The sequence below is a fragment of the Lissotriton helveticus genome, chromosome 6 (assembly GCF_964261635.1).
Source record: "Lissotriton helveticus chromosome 6, aLisHel1.1, whole genome shotgun sequence".
Lineage (NCBI taxonomy): Eukaryota > Metazoa > Chordata > Amphibia > Caudata > Salamandridae > Lissotriton > Lissotriton helveticus.
The window spans coordinates 36,725,461-36,749,955 of record NC_136067.1 but is presented as its reverse complement, the minus strand read 5'-3'; the positions used below and the strand labels follow the sequence as shown (position 1 = coordinate 36,749,955).

Sequence of the window (24,495 nt, the reverse complement as noted above, 5' to 3'; positions counted from 1 at the left end):
CATCCGAGGGGGCGGGGTTATATGGAGGTGGGGCCGCTGGGGCGGATGAGTCCCATGGTCTCTCTAAACGCTCTGGCCGGATATGACGTTTATTGTATGGCCTCGCCAGAGGTGGAAATGTTACTCAGATGACATCTCTGAGAGGAATATTGTGACATCCAACGATAACTTCTTATACCCGGGTCTTCACATTGGCAATGTTAAGGGATTCACCCTCCACGCATGCCCGTGCATTGTACCATTCACCCATCACCCCCTCTGATACCCACGCTCTCATTTACTACCCTGCCAGCTCCTGCAGGAAGCCCGCACTGCTTCTCGGAGCTATGCTTGGAGAGCACAGGGGGGGTGCGTACATCAGCCCGAGTCGAATCAGGCCCGGGTCTGCCATGGACATCTCAGAATCTTGGGTGGAATGAGGCTGACGTGCCACAGCGCTATGAAGACACTCACAGCAGAATATGCGCTATAGAAGCACTAACAACGTAACATAACTTGGCTGTCCAGTAAGAGAGCAGCAGCATTATTGGGATGTACGTTGTTACAACACATGCTTTTACAACGCAGGTTTTTCAACGCAAGTCGTTACAACGACTTGCGTTGGGGGGCGCTGGATAGTGAATAGTTTAATTTACTATTCCAACTCCAGTCCCCGTGGATAGTAGGGAAGGTGTTGGATAGTAAGTTAAACTATTACCTATCCTAGAGCGCCCCCCAGCGCAATTCGTTGTAATGACTTGTGTTGAAAAACCTGCGTTGTAAAGGCACTGCGTGGTAAAAGTTGCGTCGTAAAGGATGTTTCCCGCATTATTGACACAGTAGTGGCAAACAGCAGGGCTCACCTCCGACACGCCCTGGTAATCACTCACTGCCCCACTGCCCAATGAAAAGCCCCCACATTCATTAAGGCGGGTAGTGTGTGGATAGCGCTTGGATGAGTGGGGACGCGTGAAAGTGCTTACTATAAAGAGTGCACTTGGTGGGAGGCGTGTTAAAGTGCCTGGTATGTTGGCCGATCGGGGTGACACCAGCTGGGGATGTATGACGGTACAACGCGTGCTATTACCACACGTACCGTTACAACGCAGCAACTTGCATTGGGGGGTGCTGGATAGTGAATAGTTTAATTTACTATTCCAACTCCAGTCCCCGTGGATAGTAGGGAAGGTGTTGGATAGTAAATTAAACTAGTCTGAGATAGCAACGCGTTCTCCAAGGTATGTGTCTTGGTAAGCACATGATGGTCTGAGACAAGGCGCTCTCCAAGGTGTGTGTCTTGGTAAGCGCATAATGCTCTGAGGTAGCAAGGCGCTCTCCAAGGTATGTGTCTTGGTAAGCGTATGATGCTCTGAGATAGCAAGGCGCTCTCCAAGGTATGTGTCTTGGTAAGCGTATGATGCTCTGAGGTAGCAAGGCGCTCTCCAAGGTATGTGTCTTGGTAAGCGTATGATGCTCTGAGATAGCAAGGCGCTCTCCAAGGTATGTGTCTTGGTAAGCGTATGATGCTCTGAGGTAGCAGGGCGCTCTCCAAGGTATGTGTCTTGGTAAGCGTATGATGCTCTGAGGTAGCAGGGCGCTCTCCAAGGTATGTGTCTTGGTAAGCGTATGATGCTCTGAGGTAGCAGGGCGCTCTCCAAGGTATGTGTCTTGGTAAGCGCATGATGCTCTGAGGTAGCGGGCGCTCTCCAAGGTATGTGTCTTGGTAAGCGTATGATGCTCTGAGATAGCAAGGCGCTCTCCAAGGTATGTGTCTTGGTAAGCGTATGATGCTCTGAGGTAGCAGGGCGCTCTCCAAGGTATGTGTCTTGGTAAGCGCATGATGCTCTGAGGTAGCGGGCGCTCTCCAAGGTATGTGTCTTGGTAAGCGTATGATGCTCTGAGATAGCAAGGCTCTCTCCAAGGTATGTGTCTTGGTAAGCACATGATGATCGGAGATGAGGCGCTCTCCAAGGTATGTGTCTTGGTAAGCGTATGATGCTCTGAGATAGCAAGGCGCTCTCCAAGGTATGTGTCTTGGTAAGCGTATGATGTTCTGAGGTAGCACGTGCTCTCCAAATCATGTGTCATGGTAAGCGCATGATGTTCTGAGATAGCACGTGCTCTCCAAATCATGTGTCATGGTAAGCGCATGATGTTCTGAGATTGCAACGCGCTCTCTAACCCGACGCTTGATGCTTGCTGGTGGCCCGGCATGTGAGATATCAAGGACTGTTCCAAGCCGGTGACGGGCTAGAAAGGCATTCGTTTATCTTATATAACCCGATTACAATGCCAAACAAAATTCCAAACACATGAGCATGCGAGACACCATTGGTCTACACAGATAGTATGTCTTATCGCAGAAGACAAAGTCACAGAATGTCCCTCCAGCGGGCAGTCGGTGACCCCGCTGACCACATCAATGCGGGATGCTCGCGTGGGAAGCCCAATGTCCAAGATTTTGGGATAAAATCCATTAAAGATATCCTCGACCTACTGGAACTAGGCTTACAAGCTCTTGTGTTTTCACTTTACTCAATTACGAGTTGGGTCCACTCTCTAGTTCCAAGACATGCATCCAATTACACTAAGCACTGGACGTAAGCAGATGTATGACGTTACAATGTATACTTTTACAACGCCTACCTTTACAACACCGTTTTTACCACGCATACCATTACAACGCATAGCGCTTTGGGGTGCTGGATAGTGAATAGTTTAATTTACTATTCCAACTCCAGCCCCTGTGGATAGTATGGAAGGTTATTGGATAGTAAATTAACCTATTCCCTATCCTAGAGCGTCCCCCAGAGCAATGCGTTGTAATAGTTTGCGTTGTAAAAGTTGCGTTGTAATGGTAGGTCGTTGTAAAAGTTTCGTTGTAAAGGTTGAATACCGACGTAAGCAATTCGGAAAATTGTGAACAAAGATCATCAACGCCTTTGTGTTGTGGTAACCCGGATGACTTGATTTTTAGTGAAAAGCCGCCTTTTAAACCCTGGATTAATGCACGTTCTGCACCGAGAGGAAGAGCTCACATCAAAGTAAGTTCATTGGATGGATGACACGTAAACAGTTGGCGTGTTTAGAGTGGACTCACTGCCCCTCCTTGCAGCATTTCACAAAGATACTGAGTTGTGGCTGGAACATCCCAACCTCTCAATCAGCCAGCGTGAGGATTGACAAGGGCGTATTATCAAGCCCATTATCGCCAGTTATCCCACATTATCCCAGTTTCCTTCCAATAAAACGACGATCATTTTAACACCGGTCGTTGATAATATGCCCCCTAGTCATTTCTGACAGGGAAAGATCAATAGAAGTGACCTCATGTGGCGACGAGACCTTCTGGCATCTGAAGAACCTACATCCTATGTTGCTCTTCCAGAACAGGAGAGCGTAGATTGTCATTGAGAGCACGGCTGTGAGATACTAGTGTCAACCAGTTTAGAAAATTGGATGATTTACAAAATGGTTTTTTTCTCCAACATTTATATAACCCCTTCGCTGCGGGGGTTATTCCCCCGCTGTGCTGGGGGGAGGGGGGCGCGCAAAGCACCCGCATGCTCATGATGAGCTCAGCTCGTCATGAGTTACGGCGCTCCGGTGCTCATGACGAGCTCAGCTCGTCACAGGTGCATTGGCTCCCGTGGAACGCTCAGCACAGCGGGGGAATTCTCCCCGCACCTGAGCGTTCCACGTCTCATGACGAGCTGAGCTCGTCATGAGCACCGGAGCGCCGTGGCTCATGACAAGCTCAGCTCGTCATGAGCACCGAAGGTGATAAAGCCACTGCTGAAGGGTGCCCGGCCGGCTTACGAACCCACATGACATTGGGGGATGGTCACCGTGGGCTTTAAGTTGACACACCTTTGATACCTACTCAACTGATTTACTTGTAAAGCCTACAATCCCAAAAAACTTAAATATTTGCATCCGAGACATTAGCTGAGAAGTGAATCTATAAAGGTATCTGCTAAAAAACGACTGCAAAAGGTGATCAGCATTTTCCATATGTTTAGTCGGGAAACATCCTTTACGACGCAACTTTTACCACGCAGTGCCTTTACAACGCAGGTTTTTCAACGCAAGTCATTACAACGAATTGCGCTGGGGGGCGCTCTAGGATAGGTAATAGTTTAATTTACTATCCAACACCTTCCCTACTATCCACGGGGACCGGAGTTGGAATAGTAAATTAAACTATTCACTATCCAGCACCCCCCAATGCAAGTCGTTGTAACGACTTGCGTTGAAAAACCTGCGTTGTAAAGGCATGCGTAGTAAAAGCATGCATTGTAACAACGTACATCCGTTTAGTCTTTGAAAAAAACTCTTAAAAGAATCCACCAGACTCTTAGCGCGGTACATGGAACGGAGCGCGGACCGCCGGACTGCGAACACTAGATATGACGAGCGACCTCAACTGTTGTGCAATGCTTCTTTGTACTCGTAGGAGTTGAGTCTGTCGGGCTGTCCGGAGATGGGTCCATGCCAGAACTATAAGAAATCTTGATCATCTGGAATGCGCAGGAAACTTTGTACAATTTATGACATACAGAGGGTATCTCTCCGGCCGACCCCAGAGTTCTGTTTTTAGGTGCCATTTTCTCAGAAGAACAAGAACATTGCACCCTGTTCTGCGATTTCTGCTGTTGCGAAACTCGGAACACATTACGTAGAGACTGTTTATAACTCAAAATGTTTTGGAATCTCGCCTCTTATCCTTGTCTGGTGGGAAACACATTATCGGCCACATGCATCATTGTTGCCGTTTGCGATTTCTTAATTGCGAAAATTAAGGAATCGCAATTAAGAAATCGCAAATGGCTATGCATCAAGAAATCGCAATTTTTTTTGCGATTTCCTAAAATTCCTTAATTGCGATTCACAATTTGATAATCGCAATTAAGGAATCCCTTCCCATTGATTCCTATGGGCCTAGAGACCCATAGGAATGAATGGGAAGTCATTCTCAATTTGCGATTAGCAATTTGCGAATCGTAAATTGAGTATGCAATTTCAAGGGTGCAGGGGGGGTCCAAAGGACCCCCCCTGCACCCCTGAAATATAACTTTAAGTAAATTTTTCACACACACATGCCCCAAGGGCATGTGTGTGTGTAAAATGAAACTTTCAAAAATGCACTTTTGTGCATTTTTGAAAGTTTTCGCAAATTACCATGAAGGTCAACTTCATGGTAATTTACCTCTCCCTATTTGTGAATTCGCAAATTTAAAATGTTCATGCATTGCATTTAAGAAATCTCAAATTGCGATTTCTTAAATGCGATCGCAATTTTAGAAATCGCAACATGATTGCGATTTCTAAAATTGCGAAAAACATGATGCATCCCAATTTTGTCAATTGCATTCGCAAACGGCCGAAAATTGCGATTCGCACCGTTTGCGAATGCAATTGACAATGATGCATGTGCCCGTATGTTCCTTTTTAGCATGCAGAATCTGACAGAGAACATACATGATGAACACGCCACATTGGCTCTGTTTCTAATTCAAATTACTCTCAATCGGAGATAATGATATAGGCATCAGCCCCTCCATATTGCGCCAACTTATTAAAAATTCTTATCTGAAATGAGCAGAGACAAAATCAAAGAAACTAGACCAGACCCCCCATTACCAGGTTTGACGTTTATTTAAATTTACATCTTGTGTTTGGTGGCACCCCATATAGGTTCCTATATACGTGCCGTTAGTTTGGTTGCTCGGGGTGGCGGGATATAATGGGATTTATATTTCGTCGGACGGAATAGCCGACATTGTTGTAACGGAGTAACCTGTCCGCCAAGATCTAAATAAAGCATTTTGTGTTGACTGTGGCTCTTGGGAGGGGGTGCGTGGTGGAGTGTCTCCCCTGTTTTCACGCCTGTGCATTGATTAACGTTTTCTTGGATTTCAGGACAGGATCGATGGAACCATTTGGAATGAAATCGACGATATCCGGGCCTTCAAAGTCCTGGACTTGGATGATTTCGAGAAGATGTTTTCAGCCTATCAGCGACACCAGGTACAGATTGTAATTTTAAGCCTGTGGAGTCTTTGAGGCACGGTAGACCAATCCATGCTAATGTATATAGGATCGGATTCATTTCTTGTTTGCGGGGGACTCATTGGGGAAACCCTAAGATCATTGCGAGTGAAGTCACCACCGCAGCCAATGTCGCAAGTCCCATCTGCGAGAAGTGCTGTGGGATTTAGACTTTTATTTAAGTGCCAGTCCTGCAGGGCATGAGTAACTCGATGACAGAAAAGAAATCCTTGTAATAAGTATTGCCACTTTTATTGGTACTTTTCTATAAATAAGACTTAAGGCTATATTTACATCTATCCTCTGCTGGTCTACTTTTAATGGACGTTTGGTTCTCTTTTTTGTGACATTTCATCTGCCAAAATGTACTTATTTATGTAAGACAAAATGTTGTGGCCCTGATGAAGCGACACAGAAAAGTGTAGTCGCCGAAACATGTCGGCTTATTTTCTTTTGTAACCACAATAAATCTCAAAATAAACATAATGCGGAGGTCCTTCACCCTTAAAAAGAAAAAAAATGGTCCTGTGCTGATTAAATTATGAAACTATAAAAGGGTTGTCACTCTGGGGAGGCGTCTTGAAAAAGGCATCCATAGTGGTAATATCAGCAATCGCTAAAACTAGACATAGACCTCAAACTTTGTCTTTTTTGTATGTTTATTAGAATAGTGCTGGGGTTGGGTAGGCGCTGAAAGGATTGAGGTATACTTCAGTGTAACAAGAGCCCCCAACTTGCCTTGCAGCTCAGTAGGCTTCCTTGTAGCCCAGTAGGGCTTCCTTGTAGCTCAGTATGGCTTTCTTGTAGCTCAGTAGGGCTTCCTTGTAGCTCAGTAGGGCTTCCTTGCAGCTCAGTAGGCTTCCTTGTAGCCCAGTAGGGCTTCCTTGTAGCTCAGTAGGGCTTCCTTGTAGCTCAGCAGGGCTTCCTTGTAGCTCAGCAGGGCTGCCTTGTAGCTCAGCAGGACTGCCTTGTAGCTCAGCAGGAATGCCTTGCAGCTCAGCAGGGCTTCCTTGTAGCTCAGTAGGACTGCCTTGTAGCTCAGCAGGGCTGCCTTGTAGCTCAGTAGGGCGTCCTTGTAGCTCAGTAGGGATGCCTTGCAGCTCAGTAGGGCTTCCTTGTAGCTCAGTAGGGCTTCCTTGTAGCTCAGCAGGGCTGCCTTGTAGCTCAGCAGGGCTGCCTTGTAGCTCAGTAGGGCTTCCTTGTAGCTCAGTAGGGCTTCCTTGTAGCTCAGTAGGGCTTCCTTGTAGCTCAGCAGGACTGCCTTGCAGCTCAGTAGGGCTTCCTTGCAGCTCAGTAGGGCGTCCTTGTAGCTCAGTAGGGCTTCCTTGTAGCTCAGCAGGGCTGCCTTGTAGCTCAGTAGGGCTTCCTTGTAGCTCAGCAGGGCTTCCTTGCAGCTCAGTAGGGCGTCCTTGTAGCTCAGTAGGGCTTTCTTGTAGCTCAGTAGGGCTACCTTGAAGCTCAGTAGGGCTTCCTTGTAGCTCAGCAGGACTGCCTTGTAGCTCAGTAGGGCTTCCTTGTAGCTCAGTAGGGCTACCTTGAAGCTCAGTAGGGCTTCCTTGTAGCTCAGTAGGGCTTCCTTGCAGCTCAGCAGGACTGCCTTGCATCTCAGTAGGGCTTCCTTGTAGCTCAGTAGGGCTACCTTGAAGCTCAGTAGGGCTTCCTTGTAGCTCAGTAGGGCTTCCTTGCAGCTCAGCAGCTGTTAAACTCCACATTGGTTCCACATCCAAGTGGGGTGGGGTACCGATGGGGGAACAGTCGAGAGTAGCGTGTAGGGACCTAGGGTGACTTCTCGATACCCTGGTACCTTGGATGGGCTGGTAGTAGTATGAAGAAGAACCTTATCCTCCCAGGATGCCTCCAGGCCCCTTCCAGACCAGCCAGCCTCTAACTTCAGGAATGCTGTATTTCTGCACAGTGAATACATTCTCATGACCACAGCCTAGCTGTTGTAGGACTTTGCAGGATTTCACTTAGGCGACCACCTTTAAAAGTTTTCCCCAAAGTAGGCGTTGACGTTTCCCTACATAGGCATCAACAAAGCAGTGTTTAGCCAGGTGTGATTGTGTGTTTGTGTCAGATGCTATGCAGGGCTGTGTTGCTGACTCTCTGCTAGGTGACCTCAAGCTGTGGGCTCATGTTTAGCATCCACTGGTGTCAAGAGCTTCAGCCATGTGATTGGCTGTCAACTGCTACTGTATAGGCGCTGCTGCCTTACTGCTGTGTCTAATGTCTGGCATGTTTCCTTCTCTCTGACCTGCGGCTGCTTCTGCATAGGACCTGCTAATTAACGCTTCACATAAACAGGTAAGTCCTGCCTGCTTCCTGCAGACTGCACTGAAAAGGGGTTCACGCCTTGCATGTAAATGAATGTTCACCCCCCCTCGTAACCCCACCAGTTTTGAGGGAAGGGAATCTCTGCACCCCCTGTAGTGTCGCCACCCCTGACCTGACACCCCCACCATGAGTTGCAAAAGACAATTATTAATGTATTAGAATGTGTGAAATAATGCACGGACGATTGCCATTGTACTGATGTTTTATTAAAGTATTATACTACCATTGTATTCGTTTTTAGAGGAAGTCTGTTGTGTACTCGGTGGACAAGGGGGCGTGGCCTCAACAGCAGCAGAGGGGGTGGGTGGCATTGGGTAACTGGCAAAGGTGGGGGGGCTGTGGCATATTGTATACAGCCCTGTAGCTCTGCTGGAGTCTGGGTGCCTGCACAGAGCATTGGTCGAAAAGAAAATGGGCGGAGTAAAGCTGTGCGCATGCGCGGTGGAGGGCTCGGCACACTTTCAGAGGTAGCTTAATCCAGATCACTGCTCCTGAAGTCAGAAAATGTCAAAGAGAAATTGTGTCTGGCGTGTATCCGTTCCTCTTCTGCTGCGACTGCAAACTAGGTCAAAGAAAGACAAAAGTCTAAGGGGCATATGTAGGTAGGCGTTTGCGATTCGCAAACGCCGAAATTCTCTGAATTTCGTCGTTTGCGAATCGCAAACGCCCCTTTGGTATGTAGGTGGCACTTAGCAAAATAAGGAATCGCAAAAATTGCGATTCCTTATTTTGCATATAGCATTTAAGGAATCGCAATTTTGCGATTCCTTAAATGCTATGTAGGGGTGCATTAAAAATTGCGATTTTGGCATAAGGAATTGCAAAATACCACCTACTTCAAGTAGATGGTATTTTGCGATTTCCTGTCAAAATGCATTTTTAAAAAAAATTCAAAGTGCCATGTGGCCACAAACATGCCCTTAGGGCATGTATGTGCGCCACATGTACTTACAGGCACATTCCAGGGGTGCAACAGGTGTCCTTTGGACACCCTGGCACCCTTGGAATTGCGATTCTCAAATTGCGATTTTCTCACAGTAAATCGCAATTTGAGAATGTATACCTATGGGACACTCATTCCTTAACTGCGATTCGCAATTTGCTATTCGCAAATAAGGAATGTTAGAGATTCGCAAAAAATTTGCGAATTATTACCTACATTCCATTTTGCTATTCTCAAATAGCGATTCCTTAAAAATCGCTATTTGAGAATCGCAAAACGGAAATTACCTACATATGCCCCATAATGTTTTTTTTCATGCTCTCAAAACACTTTAAGAGGCAAATGCTTCCTCTGAACTGAGATACAGAACTGGGAGGAGCCAAGGCGGATAGTCACCGCGTGTCAAGGTCTTCTTAATTGATGACCTGCTCTTCCAATATCAAACACACCCCGCCTTTGGCGATCTATGGAGCAGCGGGGTTTGGACCCCTTCTTCGCCCACTGGACCCGCCCTCTTACTCCAGGCACATCTTCACTTCTTGACAAGACTTTGTCAGCAAATGTCCTTCCATCTAAACTTCCCAAGATAGGTAGCATGTTCACTCAGTAGACCTGAGGTCTTTAAAAAAAAAAATCCCAAACCCTTGCAGAACTTCTTAAATGTTGGCCAACCCATCGCAACCGACACGTCTGCCCATCGCAACCGACACGTCTGCCCATCGCAACCGACACGTCTCTCCATCGCAACCGACACATCTGCCCATCGCAACCGACACGTCTGCCCATCGCAACCGACACGTCTGCCCATCGCAACCGACACGTCTGCCCATCGCAACCGACACGTCTGCCCATCGCAACCGACACTTCTGCCCATCGCAACCGACACGTCTGCCCATCGCAACCGACACGTCTGCCCATCGCAACCGACACGTCTGGTACAAAGGGTGATGCCCTTAGAGGCTGACGTTCCTCTTGGCTAAGCTCTGAAAGTGGAGGTCATTGTATAATTCTGATAAACCTGTCTTTAATTCATAATTTGCATCTGTTGAGTTGTACTTCTGCTCCATATCTTTTGGCCCTGTCTTTTGTTAACACTTGTGAGATATAGAAAGAGTGCTTGGCCTGTGCTTGACATCAAAGCTTCTTCGCTCCGTAAAGGACACGATCGCGTCCTATGAACTTACTTAAAACTCTTTTACGCTGTAAAAGATGTCCCAAGTGTTCTACTGATGGTCACAGGAGATAGACAATAGTTTCAGTGTGTGCTACACAATGAGAGCAAAAACCTGGATACATATATTTTTAAGACAAGTAGGTGAGGTGGAAGGAAGGTTGCAGTGCAACAGGGTGAGGATAACTCTCTTTACTTTGGCTTTTCTAAAGTAAAAAATCTTTAGTTTACTCCTTTGCACGGTGTCTGGTTGCACACAATTTTTGTAGCCTTTGAAGAGACCAATATTGTGTCATAAAAACTCCTTGGTAAATCATTCTTTGGGTGAGTCAATTGATGTTCACTTTTGGGCAGTAATGGAGGCTTAACCCTCAAAAGAATTAGTTTTTTGGAAACTGATTTATGAAAAAAACCTCAAAGCTAAATATTAGGAAAGTATTAAAAAAAACACATTCCACAGAAATAGACCTGGAGAAGGCATTTCTGAGGAATATATCCTGAAAGTGGGCAGTAATAGCAAACAAAGGAGTGTGCAGTTCGGCTTGCGTATGATCACCCTATTCTGGGTTAAATACTCAACCTGCGGGTGATTGCTTTGTGGCTTGAGCCGAAGACGATTGCGCTATTCTAGGTAAGTCTCGAATAGAGTATGATCGTCCTGGTCTAGGTACGTCTCAAATAGAGTCCGATCATGCTGTTCTAGGAATATCTCGACTAGAGTATGATCGTCCTGTTCTAGGTATGGCTTGAATAGAGTATGATCGTCCTGTTCTAGGTTTGTCTCAAACAGAGTATGATCGTCCTGTTCTAGATATGTCTCAAATAGAGTATGATCGTCCTGTTCTAGGTATGTCTGGAGTCAAAGATGATTGCACTGTTCTTGGTATATCTAAAATAGAGTATGATCGTCCTGTTCTAGGTATGACTCAAATAGAGTATGATCGTCCTGTTCTAGGTATGACTGGAGTCAAAGATGATTGCACTGTTCTAGGTATGTCTCAAATAGAGTATGATCGTCCTGTTCTAGGTATGACTCAAATAGAGTATGATCGTCCTGTTCTAGGTATGGCTTGAATAGAGTATGATCGTCCTGTTCTAGGTATGGCTTGAATAGAGTATGATCCTCCTGTTCCAGGTTTGTCTCAAACAGAGTATGATCGTCCTGTTCTAGGTTTGTCTCAAACAGAGTATGATCGTCCTGTTCTAGATATGTCTCAAATAGAGTATGATCGTCCTGTTCTAGATATGTCTCAAATAGAGTATGATCGTCCTGTTCTAGGTATGGCTCGAATAGTGTATGATCGTCCTGTTCTAGGTATGTCTGGAGTCAAAGATGATTGCATTGTTCTAGGTATGTCTCAAATAGAGTAGGATCGTCCTGTTCTAGGTATGACTCAAATAGAGTATGATCGTCCTGTTCTAGGTATGGCTTGAATAGAGTATGATCGTCCTGTTCTAGGTATGTCTGGAGTCAAAGATGATTGCACTGTTCTTGGTATGTCTCAAATAGAGAATGATCGTCCTGTTCTAGGTATGACTCAAATAGAGTATGATCGTCCTGTTCTAGGTATGACGGGAGTCAAAGATGATTGCACTGTTCTAGGTATGTCTCAAATAGAGTATGATCGTCCTGTTCTAGATATGTCTCAAATAGAGTATGATCGTCCTGTTCTAGGTATGGCTCGAATAGTGTATGATCGTCCTGTTCTAGGTATGTCTGGAGTCAAAGATGATTGCACTGTTCTAGGTATAGCTTGAATAGAGTATGATCTTCCTGTTCTAGGTATGACTCAAATAGAGTATGATCGTCCTGTTCTAGGTATGTCTCAAATAGAGTATGATCGTCCTGTTCTAGGTATGTCTGGAGTTAAAGATGATGGCACTGTTCTAGGTATGGCTTGAATAGAGTATGATCGTCCTGTTCTAGGTATGTCTGGAGTCAAAGATGATTGCACTGTTCTAGGTATAGCTTGAATAGAGTATGATCTTCCTGTTCTAGGTATGACTCAAATAGAGTATGATCGTCCTGTTCTAGGTATGTCTCAAATAGAGTATGATCGTCCTGTTCTAGGTATGTCTGGAGTTAAAGATGATGGCACTGTTCTAGGTATGTCTCAAATAGAGTATGATCGTCCTGTTCTAGGTATGACTCAAATAGAGTATGATCGTCCTGTTCTACGTATGACTGGAGTCAAAGATGATTGCACTGTTCTAGGTATGTCTCAAATAGAGTATGATCGTCCTGTTCTAGGTATGTCCCAAATAGAGTATGATCGTCCTGTTCTAGGTATGTCTCAAATAGAGTATGATCGTCCTGTTCTAGGAATGTCTGGAGTCAAAGATGATTGCACTGTTCTAGGTATGTCTCAAATAGAGTATGATCATCCTGTTCTAGGTATGACTCGAATAGAGTATGATCGTCCTGTTCTAGGTATGACTGGAGTCAAAGATGATTGCACTGTTCTAGGTATGTCTCAAATAGAGTATGATCGTCCTGTTCTAGGTATGACTGGAGTCAAAGATGATTGCACTGTTCTAGGTATGTATCAAATAGAATATGATCGTCCTGTTCTAGGTATGACTCAAATAGAGTATCATGGTCCTGTTCTAGGTATGTATGGAGTCAAAGATGATTGCACTGTTCTAGGTTTGTCTCGAATAGTGTATGATCGTCCTGTTCTAGGTATGGCTCGAGTCAAAGATTATTGCACTGTTCTAGGTATGTCTCGAATAGTGTATGATCGTCCTGGTCTAGGCATGTCTCAAATAGAGTTTGATCACCCTGTTGTAGGTTTGTCTCCAATAGAGTTTGATCATCCTGTTCTAGGGTTGTCTCGAATAGAGTATGATCATCCTGTTCTAGGTATGGCTCGAATAGAGTATGATCGTCCTGGTCTAGGCATGTCTCAAATAGAGTTTGATCGTACTGGTCTAGGCATGTCTTAAATAGAGTTTGATCGTCCTGTTCTAGGTTTGTCTCAAATAGAGTATGATCGTCCTGTTCTAGGTATGGCTTGAGTCAAAGATTATTGCACTGTTCTAGGTATGGCTCGAATAGAGTATGATCTTCCTGGTCTAGGTATGTCTCAAATAGAGTCTGATCATCCAGTTCTAGGAATATCTCGAATAGCGTATGGTCGTCCTATTCTAGGTATGGTTTGAGTCAAAGATGATTGTACTGTTCTAGATATGTCTCGAATAGAGTATGATCGTCCTGTTCTAGGTATGTCTCAAATGGAGTATGATCGTCCTGTTCTAGGTTTGGCTCGAGTCAAAGATGATTGCACTGTTCTAGGTATGGCTCGAATAGAATATGATTGCTCTGTTCCGGGGATGTGGGTCGTGTAGAGTATGATAGTCCTGTTCCGGGTGTATGGCTCGACTCTAGCTTGATCGCCATGCTCTTCATCCCAACTTTAGGATGATCACTGTCTTGTAGGTGTAAGAGTTGAGGCAAGTATTATTGCCCTATTATGGCTGGACAGCTCGATTGTTTTCCACCTATACTGGGTGCTGTCGTGCATAAGCGGGACAAATCTATCCAGGCTCTGATGGTTGTAGAAGCTTGGAAGAACATTGAAGAACAGCACAGAGACACACATATCCTGGCATTCCGCCCTCCCCCGTGATCACCTACAGTGATGATGTGGACCTTGGAATGACACTCTTAAGGTGGAAGGTCTCTGTAAATAATCAGTGGAGTATTTCCCTCACTCAGCAGTTTAATTGATTAGCTATCTACCAGATGGAAACCAAGCCTTACCTTCTTGGAATGGCTCCTGTTCTTCTCCTCGTGCCCGTCCTTGCATAAACACGAGGTGACATTTAATAATGCAGTATGAACACGTAGTGGGCCACCGTCGTGGGACGTCAAAGCCCTTTAAGGTTAGATTCCATGTTAACTCGCTTCCTGATTCCAATTTGTCCACGTGGGATCTGTCTTTGATGGGAATCAAGACCTTCAGGGAATCAGAAATAAAGGGTCTTATTTAGATCTCGACTGACGGGTTACTCTGTCACAACAGTGATGGATATCCCATCCACCGAAATATAAATCCCATTATATCCTCTGGGATTTATATTTTGGATATCCGTCACCTTTATCGGTCTAATGACATCAGCCTGAAACCGGGGGTGCCACAAGGGTCCAGTCTCAGCCCAACTCTTTTGAACCTTTATGTAGCACCTTTGGCGGAGATCACGGATACATTTGGGGTGGAAGTCGTGTCCTACGCAGACGACACTTGACTCAGCTGGTAGTGGCTTTGACACAACCGGAGAAGGAGGCAGCCAGTAATTTCAGTAATTGTATGCAGGAATTGGCGGTTTGGATGGCAAACAATTGCCTCAAACTGAATGGAAATAAAACTGAGGTGCTGATTGTTGGGAAGGCTCCTTTGGTGTGGACATCGGCGTGGTGGCCTCAAGAGCTGGGCCCGCAACCCTCACCTAGCGAGCAAGTTAGGAATCTGGGGGTATGGCTCGATACTAAGATCTCATTTGAGCAACACACAAGAAGGGTGGCAGGCACATGCTTTGGTATTGTGAGGGGTCTCAGGAAGACACTGGACCTACTGCCAACGACAGCAAGGAAAATTATGGTCCGTGCCTTAATAACATCGAGGCTGGACTATGGGAATGTCTTTTATCTGGGAGCAAATGCTAAGTGCATTCAAAGGCTGCAACGTATACAGAATGTGGCGGCACGCCTGGTTCTAATGCTGCCCAAGAGAGCCTCCTCGAATAGGGCGTTGGAATCGCTACACTGGCTCCCGATTAGGGAACGGGTGTTGTTCAAAGCCTTGTGTGTCAGTCACCGTATAACACAGGGGAAAGGGCCCATCTATCTCCACAACGTACTTACCCTATACAACCCAACCCGGCAACTGAGATCTAGCTGGACAGGACAGGTTAAGGTTCCAAAATTCAGTAAAGCGAGGATGGGAGGGTGCTCCTTTCGTGTTCTGGCAGCCCAACACTGGAACAAACTGCCTCCGAGACTCCCCCTGGAGACGTCAGAGCTGTCGCTCCACAAAGAGCTGAAAACTTACCTCTTTCACAAAGAATAGGCCTGGGCTAGGTAGCGGGGGGTGGGATGAATTACTTCTGCTGTAGTGCTCTGGTTTAGCCGTAGTGCAGCATGGGGACACACTAGCCTAGTGTAACCAGGCGCTCTATAAACTCAGTTATTATTATTAGATGGTAGTATTCACACTTTATGCCTCTGCAGATACTTCCAGATATAATGCAGCAGAATAGTGTGACCTTCCTTAAAGGCTTCAAAATACACACAAAAGGTGATACATTGTTAGTCCACAACTTCCCCCCACTTTTTGCGTGCTCTTGAAGCGTTCCCTTCACTGCTACTCCTTCTACTTACCCCTTCTACAGCGGTGTGTTGCCTCCTGATGAATGCCGCTCAACTAGCTTCACTCCTGACCACTTACATCTCTACAAAGACTATTGGGATTTGATTCCTCTCCCAACCTAATAAAGACCCTTCACTTAGGCTAATGCGACGGAAACCGCAATAAGACTTCACAGGAAGCCGTGTTGGCCGATGGGAAAATTCCTTAAGGAGCACATTATGTGCTTGGCTGTAAAAATAAAACCTTAAAAGCAGTGACCTCAAGTCCTTTGTTTCCCCCACTCCCACTTCCAGCTGAAGAGTTTTGGCCGTCTGCAGAGTGTTGATGGTCCATAAAGATGTATCAGATCGCGCAGCGTTCCTTTCGCGAACCAGGCGGTCATTGGTCGAAGAGTAAATGTACGTTTGTGCAGCTAGCATTGATTAACCAGTGGGCAGAGGTTTTCATCGCTCACATTTTTGTCTCAGTCTGGAGTTGGAAGCGGGGCGTTGTCGATGACTAGGTCTGATCTTTTCCCATACATGGGTTTACAGAGCTTTTTTAGTTTTGGCCTTCAGCCTCTCCAAGCATCAGGGCGATTTATCCACCATTTTGTTGCCCTCTGGCGCCCATTGTTGTGGTGCTCTAAGATGGCTATCTCCCGTTGCCTTAATTTGGTGCTGGGCAAGTCAAGTTCCTTTCGCGAACCAGGCGGTCATTGGTCGAAGAGTAAATGTACGTTTGTGCAGCTAGCATTGATTAACCAGTGGGCAAAGGTTTTCATCGCTCACATTCTTGTCTCAGTCTGGACATGGCAACGGGGCGTTGACGATGACAAGGTCTGATCTTTTCCCATACATGGGTTTACAGAGCTTTTTTAGTTTTGGCCTTCAGCCTCTCCAAGCATCAGGGCGATTTATCCACCATTTTGTTGCCCTCTGGCGCCCATTGTTGTGGTGCTCTAAGATGGCTACCTCCTGTTGCCTTAATTTGGTGCTGCGTGTGTAAAGCACCTATTTTGACGAAAGCGATCTGTGGTTAATGTCTGCTTCGGACTGACTCTGGCCGCTGTCTGACTGCTCAGTGTCATCTACAATAAACTTGTAGAAGTCCAACATTTTCATCATAAGTGAGGAGTAGTTCAGTGAGGCACTCAAGTGGGCCCAAGCCCAGCCACCTGATCACAACATTTAAGGAGAACATTTACCGACTTGATTATTTCACAAGAATGTCTAGCTACAGCAGTAGCAATGCGTAAAGTATGACTCTGATGTAGTGTATCTTCATCGAATGGTGCTGTGGTGGTCCACCTTGCTATCTGTTGCAGACGCTGCCATGGAAGCTTGGGCACCAGAGACCCTCCTCTTTGTGGCAGACCTAGCTGCTAGATGTAGAGGATGAACACATCTCTACATCTCAAGGTGCAGGGCTCTGCAGTAGAAAGGGGTTTTGCAGTGTGAATCTTTTCTGGATTCACTATGCGGTGCATTATTCCGCCATCTAGTGGTTGGGTCTGGAATTGTAATATTTCTCCCTTTTTTTTAAATTCTTGGCCGGTGGGTGTCGACATACCACCATTTGGTGTCCCTCTGTGACATTGACGTGCTTCCTCCTGAGGCTCCCACCTTTGGTCGCCATCTTCAGATTCTCTTTTTTTTCGCCGTTGGGTCTGGATCAATACGGGAGAAGCTCCAAGAGCTCGTTATCAGCCACTTTCCCTGTCCAGCCTGGGGTCTTCAGTTCCAGCTCACATACCCGTGCATTGCGTACTCTCCGTGTGGATCACACCCCTGCCGACTCAATCTTATCTGCAGCCAGCACACCTACACTCGCATCTTCTGGATCCGCTTCCAGGCACTTTCATCTTTCACTGTGCACTATGAAACTATGTGGTCTGCTTCTGAGGCTGATGTCCAGTCCCTGTCCCTGCGACAACACGGAAGTAGGCACCGCTTCCACGTGACAGAAACGAGGGGCACATGCACAAATACACATCTGCACACCTACCACTTGTAAACGATTTGCACAACACAAGTGGCTAATAATACTAATATTAACATTAAAAAGAAAGAGCAGCTTTTACTGCTGCCAGGGCCAGTCCTAGATATTGTGCTGACCTAGGCGAAAATGCCCTCGCTCATCCTTCATGGCAGGGGCATGGCTTCCTGTCATAAACCAGGTGCTGTCGTGATGCCTTAACTTTCCAATACTTGTTTCCAAATTATCATGAGGTGATGTCCTGAAGTCTGGTTCTGTAGCATAGGTATATCTGGCGGTGATGTCCTGAAGTCTGGTTCTCTAGCGTGGGGCGTATTCTGAGGTGATATCCTGAAGTCTGGTTCTCTCGTATGAGGTGGCTCCAGAGGTGATATCCTGAAGTCTGGTTCTCTCGTATGAGGTGGCTCCAGAGGTGATATCCTGAAGTCTGGTTCTCTCGTATGAGGTGGCTCCAGAGGTGATATCCTGAAGTCTGGTTCTCTCGTATGAGGTGGCTCCAGAGGTGATATCCTGAAGTCTGGTTCTCTCGTATGAGGTGGCTCCAGAGGTGATATCCTGAAGTCTGGTTCTCTCGTATGAGGTGGCTCCAGAGGTGATATCCTGAAGTCTGGTTCTCTCGTATGAGGCGGCTCCAGAGGTGATATCCTGAAGTCTGGTTCTCTCGTATGAGGCGGCTCCAGAGGTGATATCCTAAAGTCTGGTTCTCTCGTATGAGGCGGCTCCAGAGGTGATATCCTAAAGTCTGGTTCTCTCGTATGAGGCGGCTCCAGAGGTGATATCCTGAAGTCTGGTTCTCTCGTATGAGGCGGCTCCAGAGGTGATATCCTGAAGTCTGGTTCTCTCGTATGAGGCGGCTCCAGAGGTGATATCCTAAAGTCTGGTTCTCTCGTATGAGGCGGCTCCAGAGGTGATATCCTGAAGTCTGGTTCTCTCGTATGAGGCGGCTCCAGAGGTGATATCCTGAAGTCTGGTTCTCTCGTATGAGGCGGCTCCAGAGGTGATATCCTGAAGTCTGGTTCTCTCGTATGAGGCGGCTCCAGAGGTGATATCCTGAAGTCTGGTTCTCTCGTATGAGGCGGCTCCAGAGGTGATATCCTGAAGTCTGGTTCTCTCGTATGAGGTGGCTCCAGAGGTGATATCCTGAAGTCTGGTTCTCTCGTATGAGGCGGCTCCAGAGGTGATATCCTGAAGTCTGGTTCTCTCGTATGAGGCGGCTCCAGAGGTGATATCCTGAAGTCTGGTTCCCTAGCATGGGGGCTCCAGAGAAGGTGCATGCTTCGCACAGATTTGCTTGCTTGGTGTTGTGACCCTGTATCGAGCACGCTGTCCCTCTTGAACCCTTTCATCTTGTGTTTCATTACAGAAGGAGATGATGGGCTCCACGGAGGACCTCTATCTGTCCACGCGGAAGGTGAAGGAGCTGTCTGTGATCGACGGACGCAGAGCGCAAAACTGTGTCATCCTGCTCTCCAAGTAAGTGTCGCTCTTACAACCCCGCAGCGGCAGCACACATGTTATGTTATGTTATGTTATGTTATGTTAGCAGAGCTTGTATAGTGCATGGCTACCCCAGCATGTATCACAATCCACATTTGCATCTCTATCTATACTAATCTAATAAAGAGAGAGCCCAAACCTTTGAGGCGGGTAATCTCAGGAACCACAGCACCAATCACAACACCCAATACAGCGTTGTTGCAGCAGAAGGACATAGGCTATGCAGACGCCCACCGTATACATTTAAAAGGTAAAAGAACTGTGCCAGCAAAGTAGTCCCTTGTGGGCGTGTCTGCATTGTGCTGTGGGCGTGTGCTGGGGGCGTGACAAACGCTGGGGGCGTGTGGTACGTTCCGCCCTTCATGCCATGTCTCATATCGTGTGCTAATCCCACCCTGCTCCCTTTAAATACCCCTGCACCCCATAATCATAACCCAACCTTACTCCATAAAATACCCCAACACCCTTAAACACTAACCCATCTTAACGCTATAAATATACCCTGTACCCCAAAACCCAAACCTATCCTAAACCCTAAAAATACCCCTGTACCCCAAAACCCAAACCTATCCCTAAACCCTAAAAATACCCCTGTACCCCAAAACCCAAACCTATCCCTAAACCCTAAAAATACCCCTGTACCCCAAAACCCAAACCTAGCCCTGAACCCCTGTACCTCAAATCCCAAACCTACCCCTGAACCCTAAAAGTACCCCTGTACCCCAAAACCCAAACCTACCCCTGAACCCTAAAAATACCCCTGTACACCATAACCCAAACCTACCCCTGAACCCTAAAAATAGCCCTGTAACCCAAAACCCCAAAATACCCCTGAACCCTAAAATACCCCTGTACCCCAAAACCCAAACCTAGCCCTGAACCCTAAAAATACCCCTGTACCTCAAAACCCAAACCTAGCCCTGAACCCTTAAAATACCCCTGTATCCCAAAACCGAAACCTACCGGACGGGCTGCTAGTATGGGTATAAGCTGAACTTGTATGTCACAGTATCTTCTGGTATTTCTCAATCCTTAGTTTTATCAATATACTAGCAGCCCGTCCCGACGTTGTCCGGGTATGAATTGCTGCCGGCCCGTAGTATATTCTTTTTTAGGATTTTGTTTTGATAGCATTTCTTATCTGTGACAGGCCTGTGAAATGCTCCGATTCACAGTGCACTGCTGATGCACTTAAGAGTGCGCGTTCAGTAGTGTGTGAACTCGAGTTTCCCTACTTTATTTTTCCTTGCAATATTATATAGCACAAACTCGACAACATGGCATGAGCACAATTTACATTACAGAAGAACACATTCATTTGTGGTAGGCACGGGGAGACAAAGCGATTTGCCTGGAATCACAGGATGTTGAGCTGATGCCGAGATTCGAACGTAGCTCCCCAGCTCTAAAGTTCGCAATTCTAAAACTTGTGGTGGGAGGTGTGTCTAAAAGTGTATGTCGGTGCTGGCCATCAATGAGAGACACCTGTGCATTTTTCAAACAGGTGGTGAAAAAATATGAGTATGTTGCTGGAGATGTGGGCCGCCGTGCCACCAATGTACTTACCGGGGGAGGGTAAACACCCATTATTCCGCAACTTTCTTTCCGCATACCATCACTCCGCATACTTTCATTACGAAAGTACCATGACACCGCAATGCATTATAACGCATGGCATTACATTTTATATGCTTTTACCACGCATCCATAAATGCATGAATGGTAAAAGCATGTTTTTTTAATGTTTGGATAAGGTAAGTATGGGTATAGGGGTATATGTTTTGGGGTACTGAGGTATATGTTTTGGGGTGTTTGGGTATTTTAAGGGTTCAGATATAGTTTTGGGTTATGGGGTACAGGGGCATTTTTAGGGTTCAGGGGTAGGTTTGGGTTTTGGGATACAGGGGTATTTTAAGGGTTCAGGGCTAGGTTTGGGTTTTGAGGTACAGGGGTATTTGTAGGGTTCAGGGCTAGGTTTGGGTTTTGGGGTACAGGGGTATTTTAGGGTTCAGGGGTAGGTTTGGGTTTTGGGGTACATGGTTATTTTTAGGGTTCAGGGCTAGGTTTGGGTTTTGGGGGTATGGGGTATTTTTAGGGTTCAGGGCTAGGTTTGGGTTTTGGGGTACAGGGTTATTTTTAGGGTTCAGGGCTAGGTTTGGGTTTTGGGGTACAGGGGTATTTTAAGGGTTCAGGGCTAGGTTTGGGTTTTGAGGTACAGGGGTATTTTTAGGGTTCAGGGCTAGGTTTGGGTTTTGGGGTACAGGGGTATTTTAGGGTTATGGGGTAGGTTTGAGTTTTGGGGCACATGGTTATTTTTAGGGTTCAGGGCTAGGTTTGGGTTTTGGGGTACAGGGGTACTTTTAGGGTTCAGGGGTAGGTTTGGGTTTTGGGGTACAGGGTTATTTTTAGGGTTCAGGGCTAGGCTTGGGTTTTGGGGTACAGGGGTATTTTTAGGGTTCAGGGGTAGGTTTGGGTTTTGGGGTTATGGGGTATTTTTAGGGTTCAGGGCTAGGTTTGGGTTTTGGGGTACAGGGGTATTTTTAGGGTTTAGGGATAGGTTTGGGTTTTGGGGTACAGGGGTATTTTTAGGGTTTAGGGATAGGTTTGGGTTTTGGGGTACAGGTATATTTATAGGGTTAAGATGGGTTAGTGTTTAAGGGTGTTGGGGTATTTTATGGAGTAAGGTTGGGTTATGATTATGGGGTGCAGGGGTATTTAAAGGGAGCAGGGTGGGATTAGCACACAATATGAGACATGGCATGAAGGGCGGAACGTAACACACGCCCCCAGCGTTTGTCACGCCCCCAGCACACGCCCACAGCACAACGCAGACACGCCCACAAGGGACTACTTTGCTGGCACGGTTCTTTTACCTTGTAAATGTATATGGTGGTTGTCTGCATAGCCTATGTCCTTCTCCTGCAACAACGCTGTATTGGGTGTTGTGATTGCTGCTGTGGTTCCTGAGATTACCCGCCTCACAGGTTTGGGCTCTCTCTTTATTAGATTAGTATAGATAATTGATACATAAAGAGCCACCCCATGACCACCCACCCACCCCCGCCCCAATGCAAACGTGCTTATTCAAGTGCTCCCTTCTATGACTACTAAATCACAGATTCGCTCTGTGCAACTCATGGCCTGGTCAGTGTGAACCAGAAATAGGTAACGCACATCTGGCTGTCATTGCACACCTCTGGCTGTCGTTACACACCTCTGGCTGTCTTTGTACACATCTGGCTGTCTTTGTACACATCTGGCTGTCGTTGCACACCTCTGGTTGTTGTTACACACCTCTGGCTGTCGCTACACACCTCTGGCTGTCGCTACACACCTCTGGCTGTCTTTGTACACATCTGGCTGTCTTTGTACACATCTGGCTGTCGTTGCACACCTCTGGTTGTTGTTACACACCTCTTGCTGTCATTGCACACCTCTGGCTGTCGTTACACACCTCCGGCTGTCGTTGCACACCTCTGGCTGTTATTGCACACCTCTGGCTGTCATTGCACACCTCTGGCTGTCAGTGCACACCTCTGGCTGTCACTGCACACCTCTGGCTGTTGTTGCACACCTCTGGCTGTCGTTACACACCTCCGGCTGTCGTTGCACACCTCTGGCTGTTATTGCACACCTCTGGCTGTCATTGCACACCTCTGGCTGTCAGTGCACACCTCTGGCTGTCACTGCACACCTCTGGCTGTCGTTGCACACCTCTGGCTATCGTTGCACACCTCTGGCTGTCGTTACACACCTCTGGCTGTTGTTACACACCTCCGGCTGTCATTGCACACCTCTGGCTGTCTTTGTACACCTCTGGCTGTCAGTGCACACCTCTGGCTGTCACTGCACACCTCTGGCTGTCGTTACACACCTCTGGCTGTCGTTACACACCTCCGGCTGTCATTGCACACCTCTGGCTGTCAGTGCACACCTCTGGCTGTCACTGCACACCTCTGGCTGTCGTTGCACACCTCTGGCTGTCAGTGCACACCTCTGGCTGTCGTTGCACACCTCTGGCTGTTATTGCACACCTCTGGCTGTCATTGCACACCTCTGGCTGTCAGTGCACACCTCTGGCTGTCACTGCACACCTCTGGCTGTCGTTGCACACCTCTGGCTATCGTTGCACACCTCTGGCTGTCGTTACACACCTCTGGCTGTTGTTACACACCTCCGGCTGTCATTGCACACCTCTGGCTGTCTTTGTACACCTCTGGCTGTCAGTGCACACCTCTGGCTGTCACTGCACACCTCTGGCTGTCGTTACACACCTCTGGCTATCGTTGCACACCTCTGGCTGTCGTTACACACCTCTGGCTGTTGTTACACACCTCCGGCTGTCATTGCACACCTCTGGCTGTCTTTGTACACCTCTGGCTGTCAGTGCACACCTCTGGCTGTCACTGCACACCTCTGGCTGTCATTGCACACCTCTGGCTGTCTTTGTACACCTCTGGCTGTCAGTGCACACCTCTGGCTGTCACTGCACACCTCTGGCTGTCGTTACACACCTCCGGCTGTCATTGCACACCTCTGGCTGTCAGTGCACACCTCTGGCTGTCACTGCACACCTCTGGCTGTCGTTACACACCTCTGGCTGTCGTTACACACCTCCGGCTGTCATTGCACACCTCTGGCTGTCAGTGCACACCTCTGGCTGTCACTGCACACCTCTGGCTGTCGTTGCACACCTCCGGCTGTCGTTGCACACCTCTGGCTGTTATTGCACACCTCTGGCTGTCATTGCACACCTCTGGCTGTCAGTGCACACCTCTGGCTGTCACTGCACACCTCTGGCTGTCGTTGCACACCTCTGGCTATCGTTGCACACCTCTGGCTGTCGTTACACACCTCTGGCTGTTGTTACACACCTCCGGCTGTCATTGCACACCTCTGGCTGTCTTTGTACACCTCTGGCTGTCAGTGCACACCTCTGGCTGTCACTGCACACCTCTGGCTGTCGTTACACACCTCTGGCTGTCGTTACACACCTCCGGCTGTCATTGCACACCTCTGGCTGTCAGTGCACACCTCTGGCTGTCACTGCACACCTCTGGCTGTCGTTGCACACCTCTGGCTGTCAGTGCACACCTCTGGCTGTCACTGCACACATCTGGCTGTCGTCGCACACCTCTGGCTGTCTTTGTACACATCTGGCTGTCGTCGCACAC

The 24,495-nt window shown here is 47.2% G+C and overlaps 1 protein-coding gene across 2 annotated transcripts in view; it reads left to right on the top strand.

Annotated features, from left to right (window-relative positions):
- The window catches only part of DAAM2 (dishevelled associated activator of morphogenesis 2), a 648,121-nt gene that overhangs the window by 474,206 nt on the left and 149,420 nt on the right, over positions 1 to 24,495 (top strand). Inside the window, exons 15-17 of one of the 2 annotated variants that reach the window (XM_078647329.1) lie at positions 5,902 to 6,009; positions 8,305 to 8,334; positions 19,188 to 19,297. In XM_078647329.1, the coding sequence (XP_078503455.1) occupies positions 5,902 to 6,009; positions 8,305 to 8,334; positions 19,188 to 19,297 (248 nt within the window). The remainder of the gene's footprint in view (positions 1 to 5,901; positions 6,010 to 8,304; positions 8,335 to 19,187; positions 19,298 to 24,495) is intronic. The other variant, XM_078647328.1, reaches the window with a different exon arrangement.